This window comes from Nothoprocta perdicaria, unplaced genomic scaffold, assembly GCF_003342845.1.
Source record: "Nothoprocta perdicaria isolate Ctin4 unplaced genomic scaffold, notPer1 scaffold_189, whole genome shotgun sequence".
Lineage (NCBI taxonomy): Eukaryota > Metazoa > Chordata > Aves > Tinamiformes > Tinamidae > Nothoprocta > Nothoprocta perdicaria.
Genome location: NW_020455082.1, coordinates 1,189,719 through 1,208,379, shown reverse-complemented (window position 1 = coordinate 1,208,379; position 18,661 = coordinate 1,189,719). Strand labels below are relative to the sequence as shown.

The 18,661-nt window shown below is 44.3% G+C and overlaps 1 protein-coding gene across 7 annotated transcripts in view; it reads right to left on the bottom strand.

The window, feature by feature from the left end:
* COL26A1 (collagen type XXVI alpha 1 chain) overlaps nt 1-18,661 on the bottom strand; it is a 135,356-nt gene that overhangs the window by 45,264 nt on the left and 71,431 nt on the right. For 5 of the 7 annotated variants that reach the window (XM_026037006.1, XM_026037007.1, XM_026037000.1 and 2 more), the window contains one exon: nt 1,852-1,893. The exons of the other annotated variants lie outside the window; for them this stretch is intronic. In XM_026037006.1, coding sequence (XP_025892791.1) covers nt 1,852-1,893 — 42 coding nt within the window. The remainder of the gene's footprint in view (nt 1-1,851; nt 1,894-18,661) is intronic. 7 annotated transcript variants of the gene reach the window in all.

The window sequence follows — 18,661 nt, the reverse complement described above, 5'->3', positions numbered from 1 at the left end:
AGCAGGTCCATCAGGAGGTGCAGCCAGCTAAGCTACCCCTCTGCCATACTTGCCTAGTGGCCACTCCAGCTGTGCATGGGGCAAATAGCCCCTTCTGCACTGCAGAACTGCAGCTAAGGAAGGAAGGAACTGGTACGAAACGCCCAACAGTGGCATGTCCTGTGACACACGGGAGCAGTGGGCATGAAAGGACAAGGACCTCAGTATTGGTAGGGGCAGGAAGACAGAAGCTTGGCTGGATTCGCGGCTTCGTTTGAGTCTGTGAGCTCTGGATGCTTATTTTCCTGCAGAGGTTGCATTCGGAACAAGGAATAAATTGGCTTTTCTCACTGAGCAGCATCAGTTCAAGCCCTTTAGTCCTTCCCACCTTTGCTAGTCCCACCGCAGCCTGCACAGAAACAGCCTTGTTGGGTAACCCATCTGCTCAGCACACACATCTCTCCTGGAGGTCCTTCTAAAGCTTTTCATTTCCAGTAAAATCTGCATGGGGCCATGAGACACAACAGCCCTTCTCTGACTCTTGGGTAAATCTTTGGTGCCCAGTGATTAACCATCAGTGTAGATGCATGGTCAGATTTAAAACCTTGGCTGGGCTTTTGCACAGATACCAAAGCTATCACCAGCTATTTCTACCATCTGCTTAGAGACGTACAGATCACACAGCAGCACATCCCAAGGCAAATGACACCTTTAGAGCTAAGTCAACTCTGTCTTCTCTGAAGAAACCTATTCAGAGCCCCCAGGATGAAGGTCACAGACAGAAATGCTCAGGCATAACAGGACACCAGGCTCCACGTTGCCCAAGACTGGGAAGTCTGGCCCCTTACAGGCAAGCCACAATTGCAAACAAGGTCATGGCCACTTCACTTTCAGATACCTTTCTGGGGGCTTTCTTGACATCACAGCTGCTAAAGATGGATTGGAACATCACCCTTATGATATACATTAGGAACAACACATATGATTTGTTGCTGGGGACTGACCTGCTGGAGAGCAGCTCTGTCAAGAGGGACCTGGGCGTCATTGGATGACAAGTTGACCATGAGGCAGCAGTGCCCTCACGGCCAAGAAGGCCAACGGGATCCTGGGGTGCATTAACAAGAGCGTCTCCAGCAGGTCAAGAGAGGTGATCGTCCCCCTCTACTCAGCCCTGGTGAGGCCACATCTGGAGACTGTGTCCAGTTCTGGGCTCCCCAGTACAAGAGGGATGTGGAGCTGCTGGAGAGAGTCCAGCGCAGGGCTACCAGGATGATCAGGGGCCTGGAACATCTGCCCTATGAGCAAAAGCTGAGAGAGCTGGGTCTGTTCAGCCTGGAGAAGAGGAGGCTGAGGGGGAACCTGATCAGCGTGTATAAATACCTCAAGGGAGGCAGTGAGGAGGATGGGGCGGCCTCTTTTCAGTGGTGGACACTGACAGAACTAGAAGGAAACGGCCACAAACTGCAGCACCAGAAGTTCCACAGGAACTTCAGGAAAAATTTCTTAAGAGTGAGGGTGACAGAGCCCTGGAATAGGCTGCCCAGAGAGGTTGTACAGTCTCCTTCTCTAGAGATCTTCCAAACCCACATGGATGCAGCCCTGTGCCACATGCTCTAGGAAATGCTGTGTGTGCCCTTAAGGGGGTTGGGCTAGATGATGTCTAGAGGTCCCTTCCAACCTTCAGGATTCTATGATTCCTCTCATTTTGGGGGAAAACTGAGGCAAAGAAGGCAGAGACTCACAGTCACCCTCCTTGTGAAGCCCCTGCCACCTGACCAGGCCAGCCCTGCAAGGCCGGGTGTCCCCAGCAGCGTAGGCCCCCGTTTCACTAGCAGCTGCTGTTCTGATGCGATTTTTGAAGTGTCCACTTACGGTCAAGCCTGGGATAGTAACGGTGCTGTCGGCCAGATGAACCTGTGGGGGGGAAGACAAGGCAATTATCACCAGGAACACGTCAAATCCTTGTCCTGCTCAGCACTGCTTCCACGAAGGCAACGTTTACTCAGCTTGTGGAGCGAATCTTGGGTGGGAATGAAAGCGCTTGCAGCTCTCGTGTGTGCTTGCCAGCGCTTCCCCTCTTCCCACCCACAGGCAGACACGTGGGCCCAGGCACAACACTCCTGCTTCCCAAGTGCCGAAATACGCCTGTAAAAGCTCTGTTGGAAATGATGCTTCCAAAAAATACAGCCACAGAGAAACCTAATGAATTACACAGGCTGCGCCACTCTGCAATGTGTAGGGGTTTTTTTGGAAGAGAGCAGTCACTGTCTCAAGAGTATGGTAGCATCTGCCCCTGCTTCCAGGCAGGAGCACCAGAGTCATCGTTATGGCCAAGCCACTGCAAGAACCCAAAACCTGCCCAGCAGCTACTGCCTGTGCTAAAATAATCTGAGTTGCTGATAAAAAAGACTGTAGGAAATCAAGTGGGGAGGGGAAAGGGCTTCAGCGGCGTGGCCAGCAGCATCTCCTAGTGCTCAGCAAGCTGGAGGCTGCTTTGGGAACCAGGTCTGCTCTGCTCATGAGCTGGGCCATTACTTCTGGAGGTCTTTAGAGCTCCACACATAAGAGCTGCGCTTCCAGGCACTCCTGTCAATTGCTCTGAGCTCTGTGAGACCTAATTATTTAAGCCTGTGAACCACAAAGCACTTTTGTCTGGAAAGCACAGTAAATGATGAAACCAGTACCTACGTTGTCTTGCATAGAAGGATAAAAAGCAGGAGAAAGAAAAATGCTAAACAAGCTGAAGAAACAAGTGTCCTGGTATCAAAACCCCCCAACCCTGATGGATGAGGGGCACACTGGAGTGATGTATATTGGTCCTGACCGGAATACATGCAACCATCTTGTGCTCTCTAACTACAAACAACTGTTACAAGATTTTATAGAGTGTTTGTTGTACCAGTGCCTCAAAACATTGGATTAAAAAACAAACAAATCAGATAATTGCTTTGAATGTGCTTTTTGTTAGTGTGGGATCCCACATGGTTCAGTGCATGTTGTTAGAGCTGAACAGCGGTTGCCCTATTCCTGATCTTCACAGGGGGATCACCAGGAGTTAAAAAACTCCCTGTTTTTGCTACTGCAAACATATTATAAAGTAAGGATTGGGCTATATCTCTAGTATCTTCCCCCCTACTCCAAGAGAGCAGCTGTCTTGGAGCTGCTTTTCTTACTGTCTTTGTCTTCACCAAGGAGCCGAGCAAAGCCCAGTTCTCCAGGGTGGCTCTTAGCCCAAGGGAGGCATCACAGGCTCTTCCTGGTTCTCCTGGTGCACAGCAGATCCTTCCATTTCAAGGAAAGCCAAAGTGGATGTACAAGGAGTGTACTCAGGTAAGAGCTGAACTTCACTTCTAGATCCTGCTGCTAGAGCTCTACCAAACAGCTGTATTAGTGCAGCTCAACGCAGCCTGGCTGTACTCCATGAAAGGTGAAGACTGGTGAGGAAAAGGAAATTAATTAATCTAGTCTTACAGCGTCTAAGCCAAGTATCAGGACCTGACACAAGACCAACCTACTCCATCCTGCATGAGATTTCTGGAGAAGGGTGGTCACAAAAAGTGGTTATTGAGATATAACTCATCACCACTGCAACAAGTCAGTGGTCTGCAGAAAGTCTTTCATCAGAGTAGATGACTAGCAAACCATAACAAAATTCTCTGAATTACATAGCTCTACACTATTAACTGAAAATATAACAACCACTACATAATAAATTATCTTTGATTATTCCACCATTAAGAGCAACTACAAACTACCACGTTTCTGCTTTTACTTCGAGGTGCAGATAAAGATTTCAGTTTAATTCTTTCCAGTTAAAATTAGATCAACGCTTTATATCTCCCATAAGAACTGCAGAGTCAGCAGAAATAGCAAGGCCCAAATCAAGGGGGATCCCGTTATTAGTTCAGGAGACATCTAGAATTAAACCACAGTGCACACTGCAGCATAGTGAGCTTCTCCTTTTGCACACCAGCGCCAGGCCTAAATCAGTGACATTAAAAGATGCACCCATTGCCTTTTTTTGCAACAGCAACTAGAAAGAGAAAACTAAACCAAAAGAATTGTAAAAGAAAGGACAATCAGAGGTAGAAATATATTCCACAGCACCGCTCCGGGACTCTGTTTCTGGATGGCTGCCTAAAACTTGGCGTCCGCCTTGTGCTGGCTCAAACCCCAGCTCCTCTTGGCAGGTAAGATAGAAAATTGGTTATAAAACGAGTCCTATATTTTATAAGTTTCATAAACATTTTTTTAAACTGGAATATGAGGTATTCTCAGGGTTCCTGTGCCAGAGAATAATATGGTCTAACTCGGAAACAGAGTTACCACCTGTTCGTGGCAACTACTCGTTTAATCTTCATTGCTCCTTTATGAGCTGACCAACACTTTTGTATCAGCTGACATTTAGCTTAGGTTGATTTAATTAAAACAGAGCTGATTACAACTCCTTTTCCTCCCAGGGCAAAGTCCAAACATCTTGGTCTCTGCCTATGTAAAGCTCTATTGCACCTTTCTTTGTCAGAAATAGTCACACACGTCAAGTCAGGTAAACACAGGTCAGTGGGCCCAGAGATACTCTAGGTGCCAGTTAAATCTAGTGCCCAGCTAGACACAGAGGTGACAGTGACATCAGGTAGGACTGCTACAGCCTCACAAGTTTAAGAAGTTGCCACCTCTGATTTTAGGAGGAGTCTGTGGGAACACACACAGACTCACAGATGACCAGACTTGGAAACAGATTCACTGAAAAACAAGCCAACCCCGCTAAATGTTGTCATTTTTTTAGCTACATCAATTCCCTAAACCAAGTGGCTGCAGAAATGCCTGGGTAAGTGTGATGGAAAGGGCAGTGCAGGGCTAGGAGGGAGAGGAGGCAGAGGGAAAGGGGAAAATTTTAAGTAGATGCTGCCACTGAAAAATGACTCAAATAAATGCAAATTATAAAAAAATACAGGCTCTCTCTCTCTGCTAATGCCAGACAGCAATGCTGCAATTAATATTTAAAAGTTGAAGCTGATGACAAAAATCTGTTGACATCAACAGGCCAAGAGATGTCATCTGCGGTTTGAACAGATGCCTCTAAAATAGATGTTGCACATGGAACGAGGAAAGCTTTAAGGGTTTGTGAACACACAGACTCATGCATCAGCATTCAGACTAAAGCACCATGTTTCTGCAAGACTCTGGTTTACAGAGCTGAAGACAGCACAGTGAAGTATAAACTAGACTTAATAGGCCTGTGGGCTTCCTTTTTTTTTTCTCTCTCTTTTATTACAGTTTCCTGTTTTTCTTTTTGTGTTTTTTTGGCTTTCTTAGAGCTCTATCAAGAAGGGAGTTCTGCCTGGGCAAATCTCTCAAGGTAAAAGCCTGTGCTCAGCCTAACACCCACAGGAATGGGCTTTAACTGGGATGCAGAGGTCAGCCAGACTGAGAAGAGATCGTGGTCATCCAGACAGGTTGTACAGATATTTATGTTCAACTCACTTTGAAGATGCCTAAACAATAAGCAGCTTTAATACTTGTCTATTTAAGGACGAAGCTTCTCACGTCAAGATTTCCCAAGTCCTGTTGTGCAACAAGACAGACTTGGGAGTTAATCGTATCTGCAGAGCTTGTGGAAACGACTCAGCCCTGGAGAATGGATAAAAATGGCTGTAACAGTAGTAGCCATTGGGGTGCAGTTAAGTGTGGACAATGTTGCAGTAAAATGGCCATTCTTCAAGATAGAAGTTGCTTTTGATACTTAGAGAGCCTTGAAAAGCCAAATAGCCCCATTACTTCTGACCCCCTGGCAATAAGGGCTCTAATAATTCAAACTACTTGGCATAGAAAGTTAGCCTGATTACAAATTTGACAATTAGAAAAATCCAGTTTTGGAATTCCAAGGAGGCCAGGAACATAATTAGGTTCCACATTTTAACACTCTCCTGATCAGTGGTGGGACACGGAGGCTCTTCCAAGAGCTTTGTTTGGAAATGAGCGGCGCCATATTGGTGAAACAGCTTGGAGAAAACCCAGAAATTAAATTAAAAGTTTAAACAATGCAGCTGTATTTTATCATCCTGTATTGTCAAGCTTTAACGAAAATAGCTCCTAAACAGAGCCACATGTTTTGCCTGTTGCCCAAAAACTGAAGGTGAATTTTAAAATCCTTTCCTAAACTGCAGTATGCCAAGATTTTTCTGCTAGAAGTTATTATTAGGATGCTAAAGTATTTCATACAAGTCTTGACAATAGTTTTGCATGGTTTCTGTAAAAGCAGTTTCATTTTTTAAATTGGGGATGACTTACATGAGTGGCATTTCAAAAAATGGCATTTCTATTGCTTACTTCTTGTTGTTTCCTATACATATGGTACCAGGAAAAACAAAATACCATAACAATCAGTGCTGCAACCAATACAGTGAGTATAAACAGGGCTGCCTTGTCCTAGGTATCATCAATAACAGCAATTCCTAACCTCAGATCCTGGACACACATCAAATGCAGGTGTATCCTGTGCTTCAGTGTCCCTGGGAAAACTGCAGGCAATTGTTCCTTTGAGAGTAGCTCTTGCCTACGAAGATTAAGATACCATTAAAAAAAAAAAAAAAAAACCACATTGCTAGTTGCAGCACTCTAAGAACCAGATCTTTCATAACAAGCAAATCGAGGAAGATACAAGGGATGGAATATGGAGAGCTGAACTTAGTCTTTAATAGCCCAGGTTGAATTTGCCCACCTAGAAAATTATAGGAAAAAAGAAAATACTCTTTTGGGGGGCTTGTCGTCTGTTCAAATAGCCTAGAGGACTTTAAGGGGATGCAAGTCATACAAATTAAAAGGTATTCTACCTGCTTTTATTCACTAGAGCACAATCTTTAGCACTGCAAGACTCAATTCTAGGTTGTGCAAAAACCTACTGAAAAACTAACAGTGTATTAATTCCTACCAAGGCTTCCCATAAAAGTTGAAGCATACAATCCCAGTTTTGAATCCCCATAATCCCAGAACCAGAACAAATCCTGGAACCAGCAAAGCACCAACGGGTCCACACAGTGCCCTCGGCCTCTCTCACACTGGATGAACATGTCTAGGACCCCAGAAACAGAGGTCAGGCTCAAACTCCTGACAAGGTCTGCAACCTGCCCTTGCAGCACAGGCCTCCCACTAGCCCAAGAAGCAATGTAATTGAGAGCTCCTGTGCCACACAAAGGGCAGGCTTGGGAGAACATGGTTTGATATCTACAAAGACATGCAGAGAGACTGATGAGCTTTAGGGAGACAAATCCTCAGTTAAACGTTGGTGTGGTACATCCTTTCCTTGAAAATATTAGTTATGTTAACAGAGGGCATACATGCTTTTGGGGAGACCATAAGAAACGCTCCTTCGATTCAGATCTTTACCCAATATATCACTGCATTACCAATTCTTGTGGTTCTTTAAACAATATCTAATAAATGTTGGGATCAATAAATGGCTTTTAATGAGGCTGCTACTCCTATTTACCTGCCGCTGTCCAGGATCTCAGCAGCATTTCCTCTCTGTGTTAGCAGACTGACTAGTAGAAGCAGCAGGACAAATAGCAGCCGAACAGCTTAAATGCTGCAGCCTTGTATTTGTGTACCAAAGGGTGCCACACTTCATAGTCCAGGGCTTTGCCAAGTGGCTAAAAAGTGGACTAAGAGGAAGCACCCACCTGTGCTGGGCTGAGTTGTGATAAGTCTTCTCTACAGTCTTTTCATGGCTAATGAATATCCAACAATGCTTGATAAAAACAGTGCCTGCTACTGATCAAGGGCTAGTTTGCTTTGTATCACACTTGAATCTAACAGGAAGAAATGTCCAAGAAGATGTATTGTCTAAGTTCACTGTTTTATCAAAGCCATATGAGCACACATAGCCCAGGGTCCTGATCAAAATCCAAAACATACAAGCAGAAAACTGCAAGTGGGTAAAATGTGACACATATAAAAAGCAGGGGGAGAAGAGCTACCTTAATGCCTAAAAGACAGGCATTTTTACCATGATGGCAGAGCGTATCTGGTCCACCTCTGCCTCCTGACCAGGACACAGCGATTACCTTAGCCCTTCAATATGCCAAACGGTTGAATGGAAAGCCTAGCTCAGCCCAGCTCTGGATGGTGTGCTCTGACACCTTCCCCGTTACTCATTCATTGACACACACGTATGCACATGCACATACCCTTGTGCCTGTGCTGCAGGAGAACCACTGCCTTCCCAGCCATTTTTACTCTCTTAAAACGGATTCTGAGAAGCTCTCTGAACAATTTCTTTAATACTACATACCTGCACCTTAGTGAAGGACCTTGTCCACTGCTGGGCTGGAGAACAACACAACAACACTGAAATGATGATGGTTTAGTCCTGACCTTCAGATGTCAGGTATCCTTCATGTGTTCATATATCCCTCAAGCTAATCCTTGCTATTCCTCTTGTCCTGTTTCGGTCTAAGTCTCTTTGGTTTTCACTGTGACTAATTTCATCAAGAAGTGGAGAGAGGGATGTTCAAGCTGAAAGGAACTTAGCTTCACTCCTTCAAAGCCCTAGCTTCTTCTACAGTCTCATTCTCTTCTAGCCACTACAGCTGTGCTTAGTGAACCCCCAGTAACTCCCACGACAGCCAACTCAAAGTACCAGTTGGCTTGTGAACTTCAGATACCTGCCATACACACTTAAGGAAAGACAGTCTAAACCACATGTGACAACAATATGAAGGTAATATAAAGCACTAACCATCACCAAGCTATACAAGCACATTTTAGGTGCTAAATTATTGTTTTCAACTAACTTAAGAAAGCAGATTAAGTTTGTGATAATCCTGGTAAGGTACAAACCTCCTTTGCCCATCAAAGGGCAGAACAACAAGGAATCTCCAAATCAGAACAAGTTCCAATCTCACAAAACCCGCAGGACTGTCCCACCAGCAGCTATTTAGCCCTCTAGCACTGTTTTCATTCTGCATCCTGAAAATCAGTGGCAGAAGCAGCCTGCTACTTCCCAGTTGCCTGTCCAGCTAAGGTGAAAATATTTCATGGAAAAAGCACCAAAATGAGATGGTGCCTCAAGCGTGCCCAGAATGGCTGCAATTCCATCAAAACCAGATCTACCATCTTGCTTAAAATTGCTACAGTAACTGGAAACAATGGGAAACTAGTTCCTAAGCTCTTGTTAAGGAAGCTCTCCAAAAACCAGCACCGAGTTGAAACAAGCAAGTCCATTCCAGTTCCAACCAGAGCATGACAACCAAACTCTTAACACCACTTCCAACTTCGCTCATAACATCATGAATCCCTCACTCCATATTGCAGACTTCTCCCCTAGTCTTTTGTGACAGTAGGTTCAATGGTCCCATGTCTTGAAGGGAGTCCTCACAGCCAGCAGCAACACGTTGCCTTTGCTAAGTACATTTACTGTAGAAACAATGTAAGAATATACAGACTTCAAGTAAGGTACTGAGCTGATCAAGAAACACATCTGGATAGCCCCACTCTTAGTACTTGTTTCTTGCATAAGACACATTTCACCCAATCTCTCCATGCAGCAGTTCTTCATGGTCTACATTATTTGCAGGCTACAAAACCAAGCTTTTGTGTCGCCATCTGGCAGGTCCTGCTCCAACTATTTCTACAGAGCTTAGTAGTGTAGGACCCTGGCCTGATTGGTCTCTAGGTGCTCCTGAAGTATTGCTATTAAATAATAGATCACTGTTTAACTAGAAAGTCAATTGCTGTGCAAGCAAAGTATGGCTTGTGTTTATCTTTAAATTCAGAAAAAGTTTATTTAAAACCTAACAGATGACCTAGATAGGACAGGACTGTCAAGAGCATTTTTGGAAAATGTTGATAACCAAATCATTTGAGGTTTGCATCATAACACATAAACTGAGAAATGCTAGTATTGAGCTGAACATCCAACATCCTTAAGACCAGCAAGGCTAATGAGAACAGCAGGGCAGGGGGGCAGCAGGAGCATATCTGTGGAGTTCAGACTCTACATCCTAAAACTCTTTAATTTCAGTTGCTATGAAATTCCAGGGCTTCTCTGATAACATCTAGAAGGCAAACGTTACCACAGCACAATCTCCAAGGAAGCAAATTTCAAAATTGAAATGACCTTTGAAATATTTGCCTCCATCATATTTGCCAAGAAACCTGGGGCAGTTTCATCTTTCATCAATGCTGGTTCCCAACTTCTGGCAATGAACACACTTTCTACGTTGTTGTTATTACTGGTAGTATTTTCAATTAGTGGCTTAGAATCCATTTGTGTCCTTCAGTATTGAAGGAATTTGAAAGAAAAGGGGGAAAAAAAAGAACAAAAGAAAAAGAAAGAACAAAAAAATACCCCCAATTCGGAAAACAGACCTAGCTAGCTAGTGTGCCTGCATTCAATCTATAGCTCCTCAGAAATCACCAGGCAATGGAAGATTAAGTCAAATTTACAGGACAAACAGATTTCTCATTCTGCTTACTGGAGGCTAAATTACACTTTCTAATCTACGAAGCTCGCTCGATGTTTCAGTCAAGTTAAATGTTAATTTAGCTTCAACCAGGACACAGGGCACCCCGAGCACACTGCAAAAAATTTAAGAAGGAAAGTTGAACCACGAAGTCACAGGTTGTAGAGATGACATTGGCAGGGACCTGAAGGCTTCTTACCCAAAACACTTCTAGTGACATCCCAAATCCCCCCTAAAGGGCCAAGGCAACCTCAGCTCTAGGTAAACCACAAAATGCTGCCCAAGCTATAAGCACTTGGCTAGCAAAATGTAATGCACCCCTCTCCCAGATAACTTGGTCTTGCCTAGACTAGTCCAGCTGTTTCATTTAGCAAACCACAATCTCAAAGCATAGGCAAAGGAAGTGCTTGGTTTTAGATTCACTATGCACAAGGGGATTTTCTTTAATAATCCCATTCATCATCACAGAAGCTAAATGTGTGAACGATGATCCCCCAATTTCCTCTGGGGAGAGCTAAGAGTCTCATATTCAACAAGCCATACAGAGGGTTGCATCTGCATATCTTAGAAATACGACTAAGTTCCTTAACTAGAAGAAAAAGCTTTTCCTCTCTTCCTTTTTTACGAACAGCTCAGAGTTAAGAATATAGGAAAGTGACAAAGTGCCTGGAAACAGCCAACAATCCATCAAAAGACACTGGAAATTTCATCTTCAATTTCTTCAGACTACTTGCTTGTATGACTAACAATGAATTTTTACATCCTTTCTCTCCAATATCTTATCCCAAAAGGTTAAGGTCACATTTCCCCCATGGAATTCAGGCTGTTCGAGCCATGACGCAACGACGCAGCAGGGCAGCAAATGCACTGACATCTCCAAGACTGGCCAGCGCCAATTCATACCAAGGCAGGATCCAGCCCCTTCTACTATCAGCTCAACAGACAAGTCTCCCCTTGTGAGCACAGAAACATAAAGTGCAAGATACATAGACAAAGAACAGGTATGACATGAAACAAACGTCTCCTGAATTCAGTCATTTTCCCAAAGGGAATAAAAGCTAATCACATAACCTAAAGAGCAGGCAACTGCATTTGAAAGTAGTGATGCAAATCATTCTTGAAAAAAAGTAAAAACTAGATCTTTGCCTGTCCTTAGATTCTGGTTATTTTGGTTTGACCTCTGTGTCACCTAAGAAAGAAAGAAAAAAATCCTCGCTATCATAAAATCATACAGCTGCAAATATCTGTGTTGTATTTATCTGATGGTTTTTGACAATGTTTCTCACAATAACTCTGTTAAATATCTTTCTCAGATAATCAAAGATTCTCAGGGAAAAGAAAATTCAGAAATTACAATGAAAAATTCTGAATTCCAGACTAAGCTTTCAGATGAAAACCATCAAGAACTTGGTCAGAAGAAAACAACCCAGTAACTTTTAAATTTAGACTAAAGAGCAGTTCTCTCTCTTAAAAAAGTCAAATGTTTAACTTTCCTCCCTAGCACTAATTTTATTAATACTGTCAACAGTTCTCAGTATCACAGTCTAAGGCAGTGAGTCAGGCCACAAATCAATCTGCTTGCCGAATCCCCCGGGAGAAAGAAACAACAGGAGAAGGAGGCCAAGGAGATCCCTGATAACAGATATTTAGTCTCTACGTGAGACAAATACTTTGCTACTTCTTCACACTCCTTTTGCTCTGCTGCTCTTACTCCCAAAGTAAGAAAGCAGGTCCTGAAAGGGGCTCCACAGTCTCCTCCATGTTTTAGCTACCATAAAGTTGGGGAATAAATTCTAACACACACTTGTAAAATTAGATTAATTCATGGCAGGGTAATGACACAACATTAATGTTTACATTGACAAGCAAGTCCCATAAGAAAGGACTGATCAGTAAGACCCATAGCACAGCATTTTTAAAAGCATGGTAAGCTTATGCCTGGGGATGCTTCCTATTTGCACACTACAGACGTGTGAGATGCTGAATGCACTGAAGGACAAGAACGAAGTTCAGGACAATATTAACAAATTGGAGAGGCAGCCTAAAAAATAACAGTTCAAAATGAGTGAATATCACGGTTTTACAGAGGAGTACCTAAGTGCATGTTTGCAGAGCCAAGAATACTCAGGTAAGCCGTGAATTTGCAGAGGAGGGAGAGTGGATGAGAAGCTAAACGTGAGGTAGGAAAAGTGAAATGAGGCCGTCAGGACCCACCTAGGAGGAGGAATGAGAGATTCTGCTGCCCTCAGCTCAGGCAGGGCCTCAGCTAGACGTGGCTTTGAGTATTTCCCTCCACGTAAAATCATTCCCCATTGTTTGGACTAGATGATCTCTAGAAGTCCCTTCCAACCTTGAATATTCTGTTTTAGTGCAAAGCAGCAAAAGCTTTGTTCAGTTTGGCACGTGTCTGGGTAGACCCCACTGCAGCTCCAGCAGCCCCGGCTCGCTCGTTTGCCCCCGAAGCCTATGGATACAGGAGTCCCTGGGACTACAGTCGCACAAGGTGGCTGTTGGAGCCTGTCACCAACCCTCGCACCGCAGCATCTCTCAGCTCGCAGGCCAGGATCATGAAAGCAGACGGGGGCAGTGGCCACGGCAGGGTCAGGCCTTCCCTTAATCCTCCCCGCAGGACTAGGGCCTGTGTGTTCAGTGAGCTGGCACATCCCAGAGGAAGCCCCATGGGCACAGAGCTTCCCATCAGCTCCTGGCCCCTCTCTGGAATGTGTTTAATTTAAAAGACAAAAAGAGGGAAAGAGGTGGGAGCAGGTGGGGGGCGGGAGGGGAAGGAAGAGAAATTCCAGGCCTAAGATTTATGGAGAGTCAAGGCAGCGGGAAGAGGGAATTAATAACTACGGGTTATGGATTTTTTTGTGTGTGGATGATGATAACACAGCGGGTTTTCCTTCGATATTCACAAGATGTAACTGGAAACGGGGTGAACACGAAGCAACCAGACTTGTCTGTGGGGCTGCACCCAGAGGAATGCAGCAATTACACCAAAACTCAGGTTTCCCAGGAGGGATTTCACAGTCTGCAGCACTTGCCTGGGCTTGTGTTTGGAAAATGCTCCTATCAGCTGCCTGCTTCCACCAAGGAGCTGGTATCTTCCTGCAATCATCCAAAACATACCAGGAGAGGAAGTCCATGGCTTTAACCAGTTCCATTCCCATGGACTCTCCAGGCAGGCTGAGGAGCACAGCTTGGAGCTCCAAGACCTCTAAACTCCTAGTGAAGAATGCAGAGGTTTTACAGTCACCGATCACCGATACATCAATTAAATGAACTAATTTCTGCCTCAAATGCAGAGTGTTGAGCAGGACAAACCCCGCAGCAAGAGCACACCATTTTCTCCCTCTTTCTTTCCTCCTCTCTGACAAGCTTTAAAGCCAGAGCACACTAGCTCCGCAAGCAGGGGAAGAGCAGCCCACTTCACCGCAAGGAGCTGCCCCGCACAGATGCTGGGAATGGTAAACAAGACATACAGATCTGCCGCCTGTGTTTCCTTTCCTATACGATAAACTAGATTACAAGGGATTAAAAGAGAGACAGCGTGGTTTAAGGTTTGGGCTGTTGGAAGTTAGAAAGGAATCGGGTTAAGCACAAAGCTTTAGATTGCTTAATTTGTTATGTATGTTTCTGTAAGTCTCCCAGCCATAGGATATGAACACCCTATAAATATTATCCTCCCAATTCCCCGGGAAACAGGCACACATTATCCCTCTTTTTCTACGCGGGGAAACAAAATGACTTGACCAAGATCACACACAGTCTGTGGCCGAGGACTGATCTTTCGGGCGGCGAGCAGCTAAGCTGGGTCAAGCTTGCCAAGGAAGTCGCACTCGATTGAATTCTTCCTGGATTCAGCATGGGCTGGGCCAAGTCACAAAGAAATCCACGGACGCCCCAAAACACAAAGACATCAGCTCACAGCTAAGGAAGTGCCCGAGATGCAGTCAGCGAGATGTGGCCCAGCAGAGCCACTGGAAGCAGGACTGCGTGTTTTTCTTCACTCGTCCTCTTCGCTAGGCAGCAGCTCCCAGCCCCTGCCAGAGACGAGACCCAGGGACGCACGGATATTTAGTCTGATCCCGTGTGACCAATGCTACCCCGGGTCCTTCCTCTCCATCCACTACCTTTAGCTTCCAAGATAACAGAACAGAAGTTCCTGATCAATTATCCTTACTGCAAGCTTATCAAGAAGAGAAATGCTTCTCACTTGGTTGTTTAACCCTCTTAGGATCCCTCTTAGTGAAATCAGTGTGTGGCAGCTGCCAGCTTAACAGGTTTGGAGAAGGAGAGACTGTGAGTCCTGCCATTGCTAGAAAGCAAGCACTGACCTTTTGGACGCTCATAGGAGGGTTGCTAGAACACATTTTTTTTTTTGCAGGCACAGCTGCTAAGGATTTTGTAGTAAGCAAATCCCATTTTAATTCTATCATGATTATCTTGATCTTTGTGATAAAGAAGACAGACAGCGGGATCAGGGAAGGAGTACCTGGAAAGCATCTGCTCTAGCAGCAATAAGCCTTAGCTGCCTTGCTGAACCCCTAACGCCGGGGGCCACGCGCCAAGTGGCCTGGTATCAAAGCTGAGCTGTAGGCACCTGGTGGAAGCCCCCCGAGCAGCTGTTCCAGGAGGATGTGTTCAGAGAGCAGAAGGGATTGGGACCGTGGCCAAGTCTCAGCATTGCACTCCACCTTTGATCGGCGCAGACACTGCTTTCGAGACAGCAGATGATGCCTGGAGCCACCTCCTAGACTGCGCAGAAAGTGACCCAATCTAGAAATTGATACGTGTGTGCCGCAGGGACCCAAACTGCGGGGGAGGCATCCAGGATCGTGTCCAGCAAAGGAAGCTGGCTGTATGGCCAAGGGATGACCTGCAATTCAACTGAAGAAAGCAGGGCCTAAATATATATGTATATATTTATATATGTATATATTCATATATATATATATACACACACACACACACACACACATACCTAGACAACCGCATGCTGCAACAGATCCAGAAAAGTAGAGATGCAGCACTAGCTACAGAATTGGGAGGAGTGAATACACATAAACTCATCTAATAGATAAAAACGCATTAAAAAGCAGATCCAAATACGTGCTGGGTATAAAGGAAGACACTGTCAGTCATGCGCCGATTGCAGCTAGAACGCTGCCGGGCAGTGCTGCAGCATTACTGTGCTGCCTTGCAGCTTCTCAGCTTGTCTCAGTAACCAAAACAGAGGCAGCAACAGTGGGTCACGGTGTCCCTTTCCCATCCTTATTGCAGGCAAGGGATTGCAGCACTTGGAGAGAGTCTTTAAAGGCTTCGTAACTCCAGACACTTGGCTTTGTCTGGACTTGCATTCCGTGTTGTTTCCCTTAAACAACTGTTTGGAGATGCATCCAAAGCAAGAACATCACAGAGAGTGCGAGTCCAGCACAACCAGACGCAGAAGGCGTGAAAGAGAACTTGCAAAGTCCACTTGTTCCTAAGCAAGTTGTAAATTTACTCCTCCCTCAGTATTTCATGGGGAAAGAATTCTTTTCAGAGAGGACTTCAGGTCTGGGGTCGACTTCTGGGGCCTGAGTGGCTCAGCGGATTAGTCAGGGATTCCTCACCTCCTAGAAAGGAGGCCAATTTCTGGTTTTTCTTTTTTTTTTTTTTCTGTTCTTTTTCCTTAATGCTTTCTGGTTTCCAGAGAAGCAGCAATTGAAATGAAGAAGTGGTACAGAGCGCCCTTGAAAAATCACAGTGCTGGAGAACAAGTTCACCAGACAGGGACTAATCCAACCCTGTTTCCAAGGACTCAATAAATGAGGCAGCCTGGGAACCAAGCCCTGCAGACGGGCTTGGTTGACAAAGCACATTTTTAATTAGCACCCAGGAGTTAAAACTCCTAAGGCTGCTTCGAAACACTCAGTGCTTCCCTGTTCTTTTCCTGGACTTGCCCATGGTAAGTGTCAGACATCAGTTATTCGCACTGAAATGCTTGTGGACATCAATGGAGAAGATGGAAAGAATCATCCTTGTTCCCAGCAGCATGGAAAGGTCTTTGATTAGTCAGTGATCGAGTCCGTTTTTTTTTTACTGTGAAATTAGTGAATATATTTGTTCAGAAAGGTCAGGATTCAGAAATTCATAAAGGAAATGGGGACTTCTTTCATGAATGTGAGCATGAAAAGTCATCCTCTTTTTTTAACTAGAATTGCTAGACATAGGTTTTTGAGTTTTTCTTAATGTGATGATTAAGAGAGCAAGGATCTGTGCGCCACATACCCTGTTGGGATCTATTTGAAGGAAATACATCCTAGTGTATACATACATACGTACTAGCACATAACTAGCATAATACATACAACACAGCACGTAACTAGCACAGCACATACCAGCTGATACCTATCCAAGCTATAAGAGAGACTTCAAGTCTGCAAATTCCCCTAGAGTGCTCATAGTCTGCACTTATTTTAAACAAAACTTTAAAAACACAAGCCTCTTTTCTTTTCATCTTTTCTAAATGTGGGCCTTGAAAGTTTTTTTTTTAAAAAAAGAGTCTTTTAAGGGGAGTTTCCTCTAAAAGTCCCCTCTGGGAGCAATCCCTCACCTGCTCACGGGAGGCATAAAACAGGCTGAAAGCGCCAGCACTGTCCTGAGCTCTGCTTTGCACTCACTTCCTTCCACCAGGGTAGTTTGTCTGTGACCTGGGGTCATAAAGTAGAGTGATGACATCAAGGAAAAATAAAATACAATGAAAAAAAAACCAAAGAAAAACAACTCCAAAAACAGAACAAGAACACAAACCCTGAAAACAATGCCCAAAGAAAACTGCAAAGAGCATCTGGCATTTGTTGCTCTTTCCTCAGGTTTACTGACTTCAGAGTTTCGTAGGCTAATAAATAACATAATGTTTGCAATTTATCTTAGTAACTCAGTATAGGGCCTCTGGTCGCAGCTTGTCTCCTTCAAATCTGCTCTGCGATATATACAGCACGAGTCAACTGTGTGCGAAGAGCAGGCACGTCCCCAGGGAGCGCCTGTGTTTGGGACTCACAGTCACCAGGCTATTTAAATAACTAAGTATGCAAGAAAACAAGTAATTCTAGTGTAGCCATAAAGATTACAAAGTATGGGAACACACTGAAAATGAAAACTGGTAGTCTAAGGCAGTCATAAAAGTTTAAGCTAGACCCCAGTTTGACTTTAGGAGACCAAAGGCATCTTAAAAGAAAAGAATATAGCTTGTTGGAACAAACTTCGCTACTAACTACAGCAGAATGTTAAAACTCAGAATTTGTCCCATAATTTTTTTTTAATATTTAGTTAGAACTGATATAATCTCTAACTTATTGAGCAATCACTCACCAAATGCTACTATACTGTATTCCTATAATTTCCTTGTTTGCAATTTTTTACCCTTCTTCCTTCACATAATGTTTCCTATCTGCACAATCTCTTCCTTTTGCTCAGACCATACCTGGATCCTTTAGATACACGTGAAAAGACTTTCCTCTTACTGCACTGTCCCAAGATCTGGGAAATCAAAAGATTACGGAAGGAATCAGTCTTGAAGCCAAAATTCTAGGTATAGCCTAATCCAAACCTCTAGAAATTTGCCTTTCACCTCAAATCTAAGTTGGATAGAGCCATAGCCTATTTATGGAGATTTCAAAGCCTGCTGACCTGCTTTATGACCTGGGTTTCCTGTGCTGCAGTTTTTCTAGCCATAAAAGAGTAATAATAATGCCACCTTTCTTTGCAAAGCACTCTAATGAATCATGAAAAATATTATGCATGAATTAAGTATTTTTCCTGTAATTCAGACTTGCTGACAATCACTGAAGCTTTACCAAGATGAATGCAGGAGCGGGTATATGGTGCAGACATTCTTAAGCAAGCAGCTTGCAAAGTCCACAAACCCATCTGCATTCAATTTGATGCTTGCACTTATCCAAGGCTATTTATACATCATGGCATTCTTAACCTCAGTGGCTTTGCATCGCCCCACATCTCTCCATCATGTAATTGAGATGATGGAATGGTCCCCGATGGACTTATTTCACGATACCGTCATCGAGATTGCAGGACGCGGATACCCAGTGTGGGTAAAGCCTTGAGAAGTTGTGAACGCCCGACAACAGCAACGCTCCATCCAAAGTCACCTCGTGCTGCCGCTCACACGCTAAATGACAAAACTGCAGAACGATGAATTAATAGCACAACACATT